The following is a 17,798-nucleotide window of genomic DNA, read 5'->3' as shown; positions in this document are numbered from 1 at the left end:
AGCAGGAGCTACAGAGAGATCTGCAGATTCCTCTTCTTTGTTTGGGGTTTGGAGGTGCCCAGATGAGGCCCAGCTGTGAAGCAGTGCAAGTTGCTGTGGGGCCTTGGGCCTTCTTTTGGGTGTTCTGGGTCTCTCTGATCCAGCTGCAGTTTGTTAGGTAATTTTAGATTGCAAAGGGCCAGGATATTCATATGCAAAAGCCTCTGTGCACAGGTTGGGTGGGGCGGGGTCTTAGGGAATCAACAGGGCGGAGCAAACAGCTATGGCTGATCCTACCTGCTGCCCTAAGAGGCCCCGGGTCTCAGTGTCCTGCGGTAATCGCTGCAAGCACCTCTGAGAGAAAGCTGCCCTCAAGTTCCAGATGCCAGACAGACAGTCCAGTATGTGCGCCTCCATACTTCTGCACTTTACTTCTGCACCTCCTCTGAGTCTCAGTGTGCTTTTCTCTTTCCTTCTAGTTGTAGAATTTCCACTCAGCCAGCCTTCCTGTGGTTTTGGATGATGTTCTTTTTGTCTTTTATTTGTGTTTTTGAAGTGGTTGTGCGAGGCAGCAATTCCAGGTTTTTACCTATGCCGCCATCTTGGTTTCTCTCCAGACAGCACATTCTAGACCTCAGAGTTTTTAGTGGCAATTCCAAATAGATGAGATATCTCTCTGGAACTGCAATTGCTGTTTGTGGGAGCTTGGGGAGCCCATTCTTGCCTCCGCTCTTGCAGCTTCCACTTTCCTTCCTTGTTTATCAGGGACCTGTCCAGCTTGTCTGCAGTGGATTATTCAGGTGAGGCATCTTTTTCCCTTTTTTAGAAGTGGAGGCCATTTTGTTTGAAGTTTGATGGGGTTATAGAAGACTTCAACTATGGTACTTTGCTGCGACTGGATTGTTCTCAAGGCTACACTGAGGAAAACACTATCTTTGGTGAGTTTATTGCCTCTGGAATTGTTTCTGTATAAGGTGAATAGAAGATCTGATTTTACTGATGAATAGTTTATATAGATGGTTAATTTGGGGCTCATCTTATTTGTTACTAGTGGTCCAGTGCACAAATTCGTGCACATTGAAAGGAAATTAATGAGAATAAATATTTTATTATCGCTATTCGCCCTTTCTCTTTAATAGAAGTGTCAACCAAATTTACGATTGACAATGACAGATGGAATCACACGTGTGGGATTGGTGCCAGTGTGAGCTTTATATGTATCGTGCATGCGCAAGTCAACTTAGCCTTTTATAGATATAGAACAAACTTGCTAAATTAGACCTGCTTTCTGATTTAGCTAAACTTTTTCCAGCCCAGTGAAGCACCCCAACTTCTCTTTCAGGTCATTGTCAGCAACACAGCAGTAAATATCATCATGAAGCAGATTATTATTGTAGATCACTCAGGGAGAACAAAGGGTAAAATATTTTATTGCAGCAGTGTTTGACTATATTCTGCGCAGTGAGAAAACCTGAAGTCATTTTCAAGGTTCACCATTTCTTCTTTTCAGTTGGGTTAAGTTTCTAAGCTTTCTAAATCTCCATTTTCCGGCTAATGAGAAGAAAATAGGACTCCGCTGAGTCTCCTATCTGCCTACTCCAGGACTTCTGTGAGGATCAAATGAGATGAGGCACAGGAAAATGCTTCACAGACATTTGGTTACAGTGTAAAGTGTTTTCACCTGGTTATAAAGCAAGTCATGTTCCTGGGCTGAAGAAACTGTAAGGAGGCTAGTTGTAGCTAGGGAGAGGAAGCCAGCGTTGCTACGTGACGTCATTGCCCAGATGTAGGGAAGGACACTTAGCCTGTTAGCCTTTTATATATGTAGATATCTTTAAAGATTATGTTACTCTCTGGCTGCTGTGACTCAGGTGTTGAGCATTGACCTATGAACCAGGAGGTAACGGTTTGATTCCTGGTTAGGGTACATGCCCAAGTTTCAGGCTCGATCCCTGGTGGGGTGAGGGGTGAGCATGCAGCAGGCAGCCAATCAATGATTCTCTTTCATCATTGATGTTTCTATCTCTTCTCCTTTCCTCTCTGAAATCAATAAGACATATTTTTTAAAGAGATCATGTGGTTAATTCTTGTATAACTGTGAGATAAGATAGTTAAGTATTTTTAGCCTTATTTTTTATAGGATTAGAATTTCACATCTCTGAAAAGTATGATTATATTTGAATACTTTGCATGTTAGTTTAGGTTTGTCAATCGATTTCCAGTATGTTTAGAGAAACTGTGACCAGGACAATAATAAATTCTATTTACTTTCCAGCCCCCAGGATACAATTTTTTGCCATTGAAATTGCTCGGAACCGGGAAGGCCATAACAAAGTAGTTTACACCAGTGTTCAAGACAAAGAAGAAGAGAAAGGAGCCAACAGAGGAGAAAAAGAGAAAACCAACAAAGGAGGAGAAAAAGAAAAAGAAGCCAACAAAGGAATCAACAAACATGATGAAACATCTATGTAAGGTAGAAAGGGAATAATACTCTAGAAACTGTGACTCAACTGATTCTACAAGTCCCATGATGTTACTTATACAGATCCTGTGGTCAAATGTATGTTCTTGTTCAATTCAAGGACATGCAGAAGGATATTTTTTTTAAGCCTAATTATCAGGAGCTGCTCTGGTGGTTGTGTTGTATGAACTGGCTTAAAGACTATTTGTGGGGTCATAGTTCATTGTTTCTTGGTATATTTTTTCTTGATTCTTCACTGGTCAAGTACGAAATCTTGTAAATAAATTTATTTTGGTTCTTATGACTGTTTATATCTGATTAAATTTTAAAAGGTATTTAAAAATTTTTGACACCTTAATCTCTATGCCATAGCATATATAAAATGATCTATGCTTGTTTCTATTTCAATTTTTTTTTAATTACAGTCAACATACAATACCATATTAGTTTCAGGTGCACAACACAATGATCAGACATTCATATAACTTACGTAGCAATCACTCAGACAAGTCCAGCACTCATCTGTTACCACACATAGCCATTACATTATTATTGACTATACTAGAGGCCCAGTGCATGAAATTCGTGCAGGGGGGTGGTCCCCTCAGCCCAGCCTGCACCCTCTCCAATCCGGACCGCTTGGGGGATGTCCGACTGCCAATTTAGGCCTGATTCTGGGGATCGACTGGTCCAACTGCCGGTTTAGGCCTGATTCTGGGGATTGGCCCTAAACTGGCAGTCGGATATCCCTCTCACAATCCGGGACTACTGGCTCCTAACTGCTCACCTGCCTGCCTATCTGATCATCCCTAACTGCCCCCGTTGCTGGCCTGGTCACCCCCAAGTGCCCCCCCTGCCGGCCTGGTCACCCCCAACTGCCTCCCCCCTCGCCAGCCTGGTCTCCCTTAATTGCCTCTGCCGCTGGCCTGGTCGCCTCTTACTGCCCCCCATGCCGGCCTGGTTGCCCCCAAACTGCCCTCCCCTTCTGGCCTGTTTGCCCCCAACTGCCCTCCCCTGCTGGCCTGGTTGCACCCAACTGCCCTCCCCTTCAGGCTGGTCGCCCCCAAATGCCCTCCCCTGCCGGCCTGGTCATACCCAAGTGCCCTCCCCTGCTGGCCTGATCGCCCACAACTGCCCTCCCCTGCCAACCATCTTGTGTTGGCCATCTTATGATGATGTCGCCCTTGCGTGACGCCATTTGCCCCACACAGCCTACTGCTCGGTCGTTTGGTCATCCCTCACTAACCCCCCTGCCGACCTGGTCACCCCATGCTGTCTGCTGCTCAATCATTTGGTCTGTCCTCACTAACCCCCCTGCAGGCCTGGTCGCCCCATATAGCCTGTTCAGTCATCCATTCAGTTGTTTCGGTTTCTGTGGTTGCTTAGGCTTTTATATATATAGATTCCATGTGCTGTACCCCACATCCCCATGATTTTTGTAACTACCAATTTGTACTTCTTAATCTCTTCCACTTTTTCACCCATTCTCCTAGCCCCGCTGCCATCTAGCAACCATCAAAATGTTCTCTGTACCTGAGTTTGTGTATGTTTTGTTAGTTCATTAATTTTTTTCTTTAGATCCCACATATATGTGAAATCATACAGTATTTGTTTTTTTCTGTGTGACTTATTTTGTTAGCACAATAACCCCTAGATTCATACTTATTGTAGGTAGCAATGTTTAATTTTTTATGGCTGAGTAATATTCCACTATATATAATACTAGAGGCCCGGTGCACGAAATTTGTGCACTGGGGGGTGTCCCTCAGCCCAGCCTGTGCCCTCTCCAATATAGGACCCCTCAGGTGATGTCTGACTGCCAGTTTAGGCCTGATCCCACAGGATTGCCCCTAACTGCTTCTGCCTGCCAGCCTGATCACCCGTAACCACTCCCCTGCCAGCCTGATCAATGCCTAACTGCTCCCTTGCTGGCCCGATCGCCCCCAACTGCCCTCTCCTGATGGCCCAAAAACCCCCAACTGCCCACCCCTGCTGGCCCGGTCGCCCCCACTGCCCTCCCCTGCTGGCCTGGTCGCCCCCAACTGCCCTCCCCTGCAGGCCTGGTTGCCCACAACTGCTCTCTGGTGGCCTGGTCGCCCACAACTGCCCTCCCCTGCCAGCCATCTTGTGGCTGTGGGCACCGCCATCTTTGAGGGTGGGGCGATAATTAGCATATTCCCTCCTTATTGGCTGTGGACGCCACCATCTTTGTGACAGTGTGAGGGTCAATTAGCATATTCCCTCTTTATTAGATAAGATATGCAATGCTTCTTTATTCATCTACTTTTAATATATATATTTTTTACTTCAGAGAGGAAGGGAGAGGGAGAGAGAGATAGACACATCAATGATGAGAGAGAATCATTGATTGGCTGACTCCTGCATGCTCCACACTGGGGATCGAGCATCCAACCTAGGCATGTGCCCTGACTGGGAATTGAACAGTGAACTCCTGATTCATAGGTCGACGCTCAATCACTGAACCATGCCAGCTGGGCGAACAAATTTTTTTTATATTCACCTGAGGATGTTTTGTCTATTACTTTTCATAGAGAGTGGAAGGGAGGGAGGGAGGGAGAGAAAGAAGTAGAGAGAGAGAGAGAGAGAGAGAGAGAGAGAGAGGAATATTGATGTGAGAACTGAAACCCAGGTGTGTGCCCTTGTCTGGAAATCGAACCCGAGACCCTTCAGTGTGCAACAACTTAGCAACACCAGCCAGGGCTATTCATTCATCTATTAATGGACACTTGGGTTACTTCCATATCTTCACTATGGCAAATAATGCTGCAATGAACATATGGATGCATATATGTTTTATTTATTTATTTAGTGTTTTGTGTTTCTTTGGGTAAATACCCAGAGGTGGAATTTCTGGGTTCTTGTCTCTTGTTATAGCCTTTGTTTTATAGGGTATTTTCTCCCATATAAATGTTGCTGCCCAAGGTTTTTTGTTTCTGTTTGTATGAAATATCTTTTTTATTCCTCTACTTTCAGTCTGTGTGTGACTTTCAATCTGAAGTGGGTCTCTTGTAGACAGCATATATATAGGTCTTGTTTTGCATCCATTCACTATCCTATATCGTTTGATTGAAGCATTTAATCCATTTACATTTAAAGTAATTGCTGATAGGTGTGAACATTTTGCTGTTTTATTAATATATTTATCCTCTTTTGATCTTTTTAAAATTCTTTTTTAAATTTTAAAAAATTATTTATTTTTAATTTTTAAAATAATTCTTTATTGTTGAAAGTATTACATATGTTCCCCTTCACCCCCTCCTTTGATCCCCTCCAGCCCACCTCCGCCCCCTGCCTAGGCCCTCACCACCCCATTGTCTGTGTCCATATGCAATGCATGTATGCCTACAAGGTGATTGGTTGATTACCTCTGATGCACCCACTCTCCCCCACCTTTCCTTCAAGATTTTACACTCTGTTCCATGCTTCCATGTCTCTGGATCCACTTCCATTCATCAGTTTGTTACTTAGATTCCAGCTATGAGTGAGATCATGTGGTACTTGTTTTTCTCTGACTGACTTATTTCACTTAGCATGAAACTCTCCAGGTACCTCCATGAATCAAAGGATAAGAGATTCTTCTTTTTACTGCTGCATAGTATTCCATGTCATAAATTACCACAGCCTTTTATCCACTCATCTACTCATGGGCACTTGGGCTGTTTCAAAATCTTAGCTATTGTAAATTGTGCTGCTATGAACATAGGGATGTATACCTTCTTTCTGATTGGTACTTCTGGTTTCTTTGGGTTTCCTAGAAGTGGGATCACTGGATCAAATGGCAGTTCCATATTTAATTTTTTGTGGAAACTCCATACTGTTTTCCAAAATGGCTGCACCAGTCTGCATTTCCACCAGCAGTGTACTAGGGTTCCCTTTTTTCCACATCCTTGCCAGCACTTGCCATTTGTTGATTTGTTGATGATAGCCTTTCTGACAGGTGTGAGGTGATACCTCACTGTCGTTTTAATTTGCATATCTCTGATGATCAGTGTGACTTTGAGCATGTTTTCATATGTCTCTTGGCCATCTGTATGTCCACTTTGGAGAAGCGTCTATTTAGGTCCTTTGCCCATTTTTTAATTGGGTTGTTTGTAGGAAGCAGAATATTTCAACAGATTGAGATTATGCTCAGGAGAATGGCAGGTTTTTTTTTTACACATGGTTTTATAAATTACAATAAAAGGAGGAGATGTAAGTGGGTTATATGAAATCCACTGGTGATAGATTAGGGAGGTGGGAGAAATCAAAACGGGGAAACCTCTGGGATTGGGTAAAAAGTAAAATGATAGACACATTTATTTTACTTAGGTGGGTGCAGGATAGTTAACAGTCAACAATTAACTCAATAACAGTGAGGGTATTTGTTGTCTCCACAGAGTGGTACCTGTGCTTTGAGGGGTCCGGAAAAAAGGAAAATGACTTTTGGCATTCCCAAAATATGTTATCATAAATGCAAAAAGACAATAGACTCTGTTAAGACCAAAGTTAATCTATGTCAGAGAAGCTACCGGCCTACGACATGACTACCCACATAGAGTGCTGTTTTAATGAAAAAGTTTTAATTTCAGACTATCCTTTGTGGTTATTTTATTTTTTTAAATATATTTTTATGGATTTCAGAGAGGAAGGGAAAAGGAGAGAAAGATAGTACTTCTGCATGCTAAGTACTGGCGACCAAGCCCACAGCCTAGGCATGATCCCTGACCGGGAATTGAATCATGACCTTCTGGTTCATAGGTCAATGCTCAACCACTGAGCCACGCCCACCAGGCTTTGGTGGTTACTTTACATCTCTGAGTTTGCAAGGCTGCCACACAGGCCTTCCCTGAGCTTGTCATGTTAGCATGTGGCCCCTTTTTGTCTGCACATACACCTTTTGGTCATAAATCAATCCAAAGGACGCATTGATGACCAACCTTTTGGTTTGATAATGGGGTCCCCTAGTGCTAAGAAGACTCATTCTTAGGAAGTCTCAGTATTTGTCTTGCTAAACAGGGTGGATCACTTGGGATAGGGCAAGACCATAACCTTAGATGGCATTCAAGGTTGAATTATTATTATTATTCAAAATAAAATGGCAGGTAAATGGGAGGCAGTCGGTCCTATATGTCTTTGTTAAAAAATATTCTTGATCATTTCTAATCTTTGAGTTGCCATGATCTGAGTATTTTTGTTGCTTAAGTGTTTGTATCTAATATAACATTTACATACCACAAACAAAAGCAACAATATTAAACTAGTGTGCTGTGCCGGCACGGCCAAGGGTGAACCCGAGTGGGGGTGATGAAAGGCTTAGAAAAGACAGACAAAAGAATGAAAAGCTGGATCTCGGTGGGACACTGCTTCTGAGAGACAGCGACAACACCCACAAGCCATGTCTTTATTTTATAGCAGATGCCACGAGGCAAAGTAAGGGCATGATCAAGTTGTTTACAATATTCTTGTGGGTTTCAGTCCCACTCCACTACATGCACCTGAACTCTATCACTCAGGCACGTGGGGCCACGTGTTCAGATCACAGGCTCAAGCTTATAACTATAGCTGTTGGCTATAATTGTGATGGGAGGGCTCTGCCATCCAAGCTGGGACTTGCACATGGCAATGAGAGGACTGTGCCCTCTCAGTAGTCCAAGGCTTGAACCTGTCCAAACACTGTGGCCACACCCCACAAACTAGTAACACCAATTAGGAATAGAAATGTCTAATATTAGACAAGGAAGGGTCTGAGGGGAACCATATCCCAGCCAACCAAAAATTATGTATTATCATAATTTTTTATTAAGCTAATTATATGTTTTCCTCCTTCATCCACTGTCACTTCTACCTTATGATATGTTTGGCCAGATGAAGTAAGACTCTACTATTTCATTATCATATCTGATAATCAGAATATCATTGTATAGTAGGTGGGAAAGATTAACAGGTAACCAAGTTAATTTTTTTTCATATCTAATAAGGGAGGGGTGTGTGGAGAGGTAGATATTGTTTCCATTAGGAAACAATAAGGAGGATAATAACAATATAAAATCATTTTATATACATTCAACCAATGAAAATTAGGTGATATAAGAACAAGATTTGAGCAGCATCCATTTGTGAACATACAGGCCTTGTTGATGTCTTGGGTTACCTGTCTGCCTCCATGGTTGGCAACTTCTCATCCTTGAGATTAAGGTGAGTGTCAGAGACAGGGGCAGATGTCCATTTGTGGCTAGGTACCTGATAAGGTAAGGTACCTTTAAACACTCTTGGACAAAGTCTTTAATTAATGTCTTTCCCAATGGACAAAAATCTCCAGGTTGTAAGTTGTGGTCTGTGAATCTTTGTCTCCTGGGAGTACTGTGAAATAAATGTTACTGATTTATTAGTTCCTATAAAGCAGAATGTCTGCTTTTTAGTTTTCCTTATATTTGGGAAACAAACTAATAAAAAAATCATCAATTTTTTAAACAAAAGTTATAAGAATAATAATTATTCTCAATTCATTTAGTCCCATAACCATTTTTGTTTATCCAGTATTTTTTAAGAATTCAGTTATTCCTTAGAGTTCTATAAATCTTCATCCAGTTCAAAGATATGACCTGCTTGAAAGTCTGCAATTTAGAGTAAGTCTGAGCCCAGCTGGCATGGCTCAGTGGTTGAGTGTCGACCTATGAACCAGGAGGTCACAGTTCCATTCCTGGTTGGGGCACATGCCCAGGTAGCAGGCTCGATCCCCTGTAAGTACAGGAGGCAGCCGATCAATGATTCTCTCTCATCATTGATGTTTCTATCTCTCTCTCCCTCTCCCTTCCTCTCTGAAATCAATAAAAATATATATTAAAAAATAGAGTAAATCTGAGACCTTTTCATGTATTTTCTAAAGATGTAACATCTGCAAATGCATTAGAGCAGTAGGGTTCTCAACCTTGGTTGCACATTAGAATTACCTGGGAATCTTTTTAAAATCCTGATTTCTGGGCCTCATCCTCCGGAAATTTTGTTTCTTTATTATGGGGTGAGGCCACAACATTAGTAACAAAGAAACAAAATTTCCGGAGGATGAGGCCCAGAAATCAGGATTTTAAAAAGATTGCCAGGTGATTCTAATGTGCAGCCAAGGTTGAGAACCACTGCATTAGAGTAAAAACAATGACTGCCTATGAATGACAAAACATAAAGTGGCATGGTTATAGACTTGATTATTATGCAATTGATAAAAATATACTTGGCGTCACAGTTCCATTCCTGGTTGGGGCACATGCCCAGGTAGCAGGCTCGATCCCCTGTAAGTACAGGAGGCAGCCGATCAATGATTCTCTCTCATCATTGATGTTTCTATCTCTCTCTCCCTCTCCCTTCCTCTCTGAAATCAATAAAAATATATATTAAAAAATAGAGTAAATCTGAGACCTTTTCATGTATTTTCTAAAGATGTAACATCTGCAAATGCATTAGAGCAGTAGGGTTCTCAACCTTGGTTGCACATTAGAATTACCTGGGAATCTTTTTAAAATCCTGATTTCTGGGCCTCATCCTCCGGAAATTTTGTTTCTTTATTATGGGGTGAGGCCACAACATTAGTAACAAAGAAACAAAATTTCCGGAGGATGAGGCCCAGAAATCAGGATTTTAAAAAGATTGCCAGGTGATTCTAATGTGCAGCCAAGGTTGAGAACCACTGCATTAGAGTAAAAACAATGACTGCCTATGAATGACAAAACATAAAGTGGCATGGTTATAGACTTGATTATTATGCAATTGATAAAAATATACTTGGCTTTTCTATAAGATATAACATTCCAAGACAACAATTTCTTGGTAAATAGTAATTACTGTAAAATGACAAAGAATATAAAGTTTACATACATTTAAATTCAATACATAAGCTCAGAATATAAAGAACAAATATGTAAACTTTTAAAACATTGCACATGGGTTATCGGAAGTGTACATTGAACATTGGAAATGATTCATAGATACCCAATGTGTGGACCACAAATATCCTGAGTAACACTGCCGGACGCCCCCACAGGGAACCATCACCCTTGGCTTGCCTGGTGTCACTGGCTAAACACCTGCTACCCTGAGAGTTTTCTGTTTAAACTTGGCTCTGGATCTTTGCAAGTTCCTTCCTAGAGTTAGAGTAGACTGAAATTTCTAGAACATCCAATATAATAAAATATATGTATACAAATAGAACACAATTATTATTATTAATTTTTATTTGACAATATTTTCCATGTAATTTCAACTATATTAAATAGGCCTAATTTAGTTTAAAAACATTTCTTTTATAAGAAGAGAGAATAAATCTTTGAGGTATTTCAGGGCCCATTCGAATGACTCAAAGTCATCTCTGTTCGAAACTCTCTTAAAATTTAAACTTTGGGAAGGTTGTCAAATATACTTAACCAAAAGGTTATATCATAAACTCTAAATCTAGGTAGAAACACATTTTATGGTAATAACTCAAAAAGACATTAATCAAATTTAAACCAGTTTTAATAAATATTTTGCCCAGACCACAGATTTCTGCTTAATTTATATAAGTATTTAATCTTTTTAGGTCAATAAAAGATTATGTGCTAGTAATGCCATCTGGACGCTAAAAATTCACGATACATAATACACAAAAAAACACATATCACCTAAAGACCATGCACATAATTCGAATTACTAATTTTTCAGAGAAAAGCAAGAATTTTTTTTATAAACTTAAAACTTTCACTAAGTTTTATAACCTTCACAACATTTTACAAATGAAAAATGATATAGCAACAATCAAAAACACCATGGAAGGCTTCATAAGTAGACTAGAAGAAGCAGAGGACCGAATTAGTGAGTTAGAAGATAAAGTACAGAATAAGAAGCTTCACAGACAAAAAAAGGCTAAGGGAGTTTATCACCACCAAGCCAGCCATGCAAGAAATGCTAAAGGGACTGGTGTAAAAAGAAGAAATAACAAGCTCAGAAAGAAAACAGCCACACACACAAAAAAAGAAATGGCTACAAACAAGTACCTTTCAATAATAACTTTAAATGTAAACGGACTAAATGCTCCAACCAAAAGACATCGAGTGGCTGAATGGATAAAAAAACATGACCCATACATCTGCTGTCTACAAGAGACCCACCTCATTAGAAGGGACTCACACAGACTGAAAGTGAAGGGATGGAAAAATATCTTTCACGCAAATGGAAAGGAAAAGAAAGCTGGGGTAGCAATACTTATATCGGACAAAATACATCTCAAAGTGAAGGCCATAACCAGAGATAAGGAAGGCCACTTCATAATACTAAAGGGATCAATACAACAAGAAGATATAACCCTGGTAAACATATATGCACCCAATGCAGGAGCACCCAAATTCATAAAAAAACTCCTGGAAGATATCAAAGGAGAGATCGACAACAATACAATCATAGTAGGGGACTTTAATACACCACTGACACCACTGGATAAGCCCGCTAGACAAACAATCAGCAAAGAAACAGCAATCCTAAATGACTCACTAGATCAGATGGACTTAATTGACATCTTCAGAACACTTCACCCCAAAGCCATGGAATATACATTCCTCTCAGGTGCTCATGGGACATATTCAAAAATAGACCACATATTGGGTCACAAGCAAAGTCTCCACAAATTCAAGAAGATTGAAATCATAAAAAGCTTCTTCTCAGACCACGATGGCATAATGTTAGAAATAAACTACAATAAAAACAACCCAAAATACTCAAACACTTGGAAGCTGAATAGCATGTTATTAAATATTGATTGGGTTACCAATGACATCAAAGAAGAAATTAAAAACATCCTGGACACTAATGACAATGAAAACACAACAATCCAAAACCTATGGGACACAATGAAAGCAGTCCTGAGAGGGAAGTTTATAGCTCTGCAGGCCTATCTCAAAAAACAAGAAAAAATGGTAGTAAATCATCTAACTCTTCAACTCAAAGAATTAGAAAGAGAGCAACAAGAAAACCCCAGAGTGAGCAGAAGGAAGGAGATAATAAAGATTAGAGCAGAAATAAATGACATAGAGACCAAAAAAACAATACAGAAAATCAATGAAACCAAGAGCTGGTTCTTTGAAAGGATAAACAAGATTGACAAACCTCTAGCCAGGCTCACCAAGAAGCAAAGAGAGAGGACCCAAATAAACCAAATCAGAAACGATAGAGGCGAAATAACAACAGACCCCACAGAAATACAAATGATTGTTAAACAATACTATGGACAGCTCTACTCCAACAAACTAGACAACCTGGAGGAAATGGACAAATTCCTAGGAAAGTACAACATTCCAAAACTCAATCAGGAAGAATCTAAAAATCTCAATAGGCCAATAACTATGGAAGAAATTGAAGCAGTCATCAAAAAGCTCCCAGCAAACAAAAGCCCAGGACCAGATGGCTTCTCAGGGGAGTTTTACCAAACTTTCAAGGAAGAACTAAAACCTATCCTCCTCAGACTACTACAAAAAATTCAGGAGGAAGGAACACTTCCAAGCTCATTCTATGAAGCCAGCATCACCCTAATACCAAAACCAGGTAAAGACAACACAATGAAAGAGAATTACAGGCCAATATCCCTCATGAACATAGATGCCAAAATCCTCAACAAAATCTTAGCAAATCGGATCCAGCAGTACATCAGAAAGATCATACACCATGACCAAGTAGGATTTATCCCAGGGATGCAAGGATGGTACAATATCCGCAAATCAATAAACGTGATACATCACATAAACAAATTGAAAGAAAAAAACCACATGGTCATATCAATTGATGCAGAAAAAGCATTTGACAAAATCCAACACCCATTTTTGATAAAAACTCTCAGCAAGGTGGGAGTAGAAGGATCATACCTCAACATAATAAAAGCCATATATGACAGGCCCACAGCCAACATCATACTCAATGGACAAAAACTAACACCATTTCCCCTAAGAACAGGAACAAGACAGGGATGCCCACTCTCGCCACTCCTCTTCAACATAGTCCTGGAAGTATTAGCCATTGCAATTAGACAAGAAGAAGAAATAAAAGGCATCCAAATTGGAAAAGAGGAAGTAAAACTGTCCTTATTTGCAGACGACATGATATTATACATACAAAACCCTAGAGACTCCATCAAAAAACTACTAGACTTAATACATGAATTTGGCAATGTAGCAGGATACAAAATTAACCCCAAGAAATCTGAGGCATTTCTATACACCAATAGTGAACTTTCAGAAAGAGAGATTATAAAAACAATCCCATTTACCATCGCACCAAAAAAATTAAGCTACCTAGGAATAAACTTAACTAAAGAGGTAAAAGACCTCTACTCAGAAAACTACAGGACGTTGAAAAAAGAGATAGAGGAAGACATAAAGAGATGGAAGAACATACCATGTTCTTGGATTGGTAGAATCAACATCATTAAAATGTCCATACTACCCAAAGCAATCTATAAATTCAACGCACTTCCCATTAAAATACCAATGGCCTACTTCAAAGATCTAGAACGAACTCTCCAAAAATTCATCTGGAATAAAAAAAGACCCCGAATAGCTGCAGCGATCCTGAGAAAGAACAAAGTAGGTGGGATCTCAATGCCAGATATCAAGCTGTATTACAAAGCCACTGTTCTCAAAACTGCCTGGTACTGGCACAAGAACAGACATATAGATCAGTGGAATAGAATAGAGAGTCCAGAAATTAGCCCGAACCAATATGCTCAATTAATATTTGACAAAGGAGGCAAGAACATACAATGGAGCCAAGATAGTCTCTTCAATAAATGGTGTTGGGAAAATTGGACAGATATATGCAAGAAAATGAAACTAGACCACCAACTTACACCATACACAAAAATAAACTCAAAATGGATAAAGGACTTAAATGTACGACAGGAAACCATAAAAATTCTAGAAGAATTCAAAGGCAACAAAATCTCAGACATATGCCAAAGCAATTTCTTCACTGATACAGCTCCTAGGGCAGTTGAAACTAAAGAGAAAATGAACAAATGGGACTACATCAAAATAAAAAGTTTCTGCACAGCAAAAGAAACCATCAACAAAACAACAAGAAAGCCCACTACATGGGAGAACATATTTGCCAACATTATATCTGATAAGGGCCTAATCTCCAAAATTTATAGGGAACTCATACAACTTAACAAAAGGAAGATAAACAATCCAATCAAAAAATGGGCAAAGGATCTAAATAGACACCTTTTAAAAGAGGACATTCAGAAAGCCAAGAGACATATGAAAACATGCTCAAAGTCACTAATCATCCGAGAGATGCAAATCAAAACAACAATGAGGTACCATCTCACACCTGTCAGACTGGCTATCATCAACAAATCAACAAACGACAAGTGCTGGAGAGGATGTGGAGAAAAAGGAACACTTGTGCACTGCTGGTGGGAATGCAGACTGGTGCAGCCACTATGGAAGACAGTATGGAGTTTCCTCAAAAAACAAAACATGGAACTCCCATTTGACCCTGTGATCCCACTTCTAGGAATATATCCCAAGAAACCAGAAACACCAATCAGAAAGGATCTATGCACCCCTATGTTCATAGCAGCACAATTCACCATAGCTAAGATTTGGAAACAGCCTAAGTGCCCATCAGTAGATGAATGGATTAGAAAACTGTGGTACATCTACACGATGGAATACTATGCTGCTGTAAAAAAGAAGGAACTCTTACCATTTGCAACGGCATGGATGGAACTGGAGAGCATTATGCTAAGTGAAATAAGCCAGTCAATGAAGGAAAAATACCACATGATCTCACACATTCATGGATAATAGAGACCATTATAAACTTTTGAACAATAATAGATACAGAGGCAGAGCTGCCTCAAACAGATTGTCAAACTGCAGCGGGAAGGCCGGGGAAGGTTGGGGGGCAGGAGGGAAGGGGGTAAGAGATCAACCGAAGGACTTGTATGCATGCATATAAGCATAACCAATGGACATAAGACACTGGGGGGTAGGGAAGGCCAGGGGATTGTCAAGGGCGGGGCAAAAAAGGACACATATGTAATACCCTATGTAATACTTTAAGCAATAAAAAAATTAAAAAGAAAAAAAAAAAAGAAATTACTGAGATCGGTACAGATGGTAAAGTCAAGTTCCCATTTTCATACTGAGGCCAGGCTACGTTACAGTAATAAATGAGGCATTTAGGATGCAAGTCCGGGGCTGGCCTAGTGTTTAGCCAGGTTGGCAGGCAGGCACCCTAGAGGTGTGCTCGGATCAGGTTTGGAATTTGGATTCCTTGTGCTCGATACCTGTGGCCTGTAGCAGGGGCCAAAGGCCAGCGTCCCAGCCGTTTGACCCAGGCTACAGATGGACGGAGGGACCGGGGAAGGTAGAGACGTCTCTGCTACCTTCCGAGGTCTGGAGGAGCCTTCCTGGAAGGGTTGGAAAGGCAATCTCTGATGTGGCCGCGTTTTAGGGACAGAGACGCCAGCGGGCAGGCGGCCAGGAGGGACCGGCACGGGTGCGGGGTGGGACTCACCACTAATGCTGCCAAAGCGGAAAAGGCTGCCGAGCTGAAGAAAAGCGGTCCTGAGGGGTCCAGAGCCACGAGGAGGGAGAGGCGGGCACCCCGAGCCGTGGAGGGATGGCCAAATGGGGTGCTCGCGCCACCCGGGTTTCAAGGCACAAAATGTTAGGTGCCTCAGGAGGCGGTGTAGGAAACAAAGAGAGCCGAGTCAATCAAAAAAGAAAGAAAAGGAAAGGTTTTAATCTGTGTCCCCAGGCGACCCACAAACCCCAGAGTCAGAACCAGTGGATTCGCGCCAACAGGGAAGGGAGTTTTCTTTTTATACAGGTGTTTAATGAGGGGCAGGGGCATGAGCTGAGGAAGTTCCTGCCGAGGGGGTTGGCAGGTTATTCAGGAAGGAATCAGTATCTGTGTGGGGGTCATTGTGGATTCCAGGGAGGAGCCAGTATCTGTGTCTGGCACGCTGATCTGTTAGAAATTCCAGGGAGGGCCCATTATCTCTTCACACATCTGCATGCCTTGATCCTGGGCTTCCTCCAACCTAACACATACATAAATATATTTGATGGTCTTTCCAAGTTAAATTTCAAGGCTTTAACTGAGAGATGATTCTTGGAAAACTCCAAGGGCCTGGAGTAATTCAAGAAATTTGTGCTCTCTTCTTAAAGGAAATATTTTTGAATTTAACCAATCTAGTATACTTGAAATCACGTAGAAAGTTTTATCAAATAAAAATTAATAACTATATTTTACTTACATACATATATTTTAAATGTTATGAAGGTTTGGCCTCTAAGGAGGGCAAAATAAAGTAACAAAATATTTCTTAATACAGCCAAATTTTTCAGCAACGGAAATTTAAAATAACAAAAAGCTTCTAGCCTCCAGCATTTTAAATTAGGCTGGAGGTGGGGCAGCATTTATGCCTTGTGAATCAGACATTTAAGTTTACTAAATTTACTTGCTTTTTCAATAAAAATCCCTATTTAAATTACTTAATAAAATAGCTTTTAAAATATAATCAAGGTCTCATATAAATTAAGTTATATGAAAAGATATCTTTGTTATCTTTGTAAACAATTTAATCCTAGTAAAGTCTTATAAGAAAGTTACTGAGGCTTCCCTAGATCCCTCTCTATATGCAAATAAGCCAAAGGGGATACTCTTAAAAATATAATTCTAAATTTAATAAAAAGAAGAAATTTAAAAATTTTAAAATCTCTTCCACTAATATTTATAGGGTAATCTAAAGATTGTTGTTAAAATACCAAATCTGACTAAAATAGTATCACCATGACCTTAAGAGAAGTTGTTTAATGTGACATGGCCTGGCAATATCAGGCAGCATCAAAAAACAACCAAATTTGTTATATTGGTTACTTGTTGTAAAAAAGGAAGGCCAAAATTTTTAAATGAAACTCTCTGTTCTGAAGGTTATTCTGAAAGGAAATAGAGATTTCCTTCAAACATCTAAGAACCATAATTGAAAGTCAATATACTATGCTTCATTAAAAAAAGTAAATAATTTGTGTCTTTGACTCTTTGATGAAGGTTATGTAAAGTTACTCAAAGACTAATTACAGAAATTTAATGTCATTTATTGTCCATAACCTAGGATAAGTAAAGTTAAAAAATAATCTTTATTTCAGATGAATTTAAATTAGCTAATTGATATAAATTAATATTCAAGAAAATTTAATTAAACTAGACAAAAACCTATTCCTGAAACATTAACTAATTTTTTTAAAAATATATTTTATTGATTTTTTACAGAGAGGAAGGGAGAGAGATAGAGAGTCAGAAACATCAATTAAAGAGAAAAGATCAGCCG

General features: G+C 40.0%; 1 protein-coding gene and 1 pseudogene across 2 annotated transcripts in view; one reads left to right on the top strand and one right to left on the bottom strand.

The window, feature by feature from the left end:
• The window catches only part of PBDC1 (polysaccharide biosynthesis domain containing 1), a 26,850-nt gene extending 24,109 nt beyond the window's left edge, over window positions 1-2,741 (top strand). For both annotated transcript variants that reach the window (XM_014534518.1, XM_014534519.1), the window contains 2 exons: window positions 806-917; window positions 2,255-2,741. In XM_014534518.1, the coding sequence (XP_014390004.1) occupies window positions 806-917; window positions 2,255-2,451 (309 nt within the window). In that variant the 3' untranslated portion in view covers window positions 2,452-2,741. The remainder of the gene's footprint in view (window positions 1-805; window positions 918-2,254) is intronic.
• A 12,924-nt stretch (window positions 2,742-15,665) lies between these two features.
• Window positions 15,666-17,798, bottom strand: part of LOC102260461 — an 8,691-nt pseudogene continuing 6,558 nt past the window's right edge.

The sequence above is a fragment of the Myotis brandtii genome, unplaced genomic scaffold, assembly GCF_000412655.1.
Source record: "Myotis brandtii unplaced genomic scaffold, ASM41265v1 scaffold1306, whole genome shotgun sequence".
Classification (NCBI taxonomy): domain Eukaryota; kingdom Metazoa; phylum Chordata; class Mammalia; order Chiroptera; family Vespertilionidae; genus Myotis; species Myotis brandtii.
The sequence above is the reverse complement of the archived record's forward strand: the minus strand, read 5'-3'. Positions and strand labels throughout refer to the sequence as shown.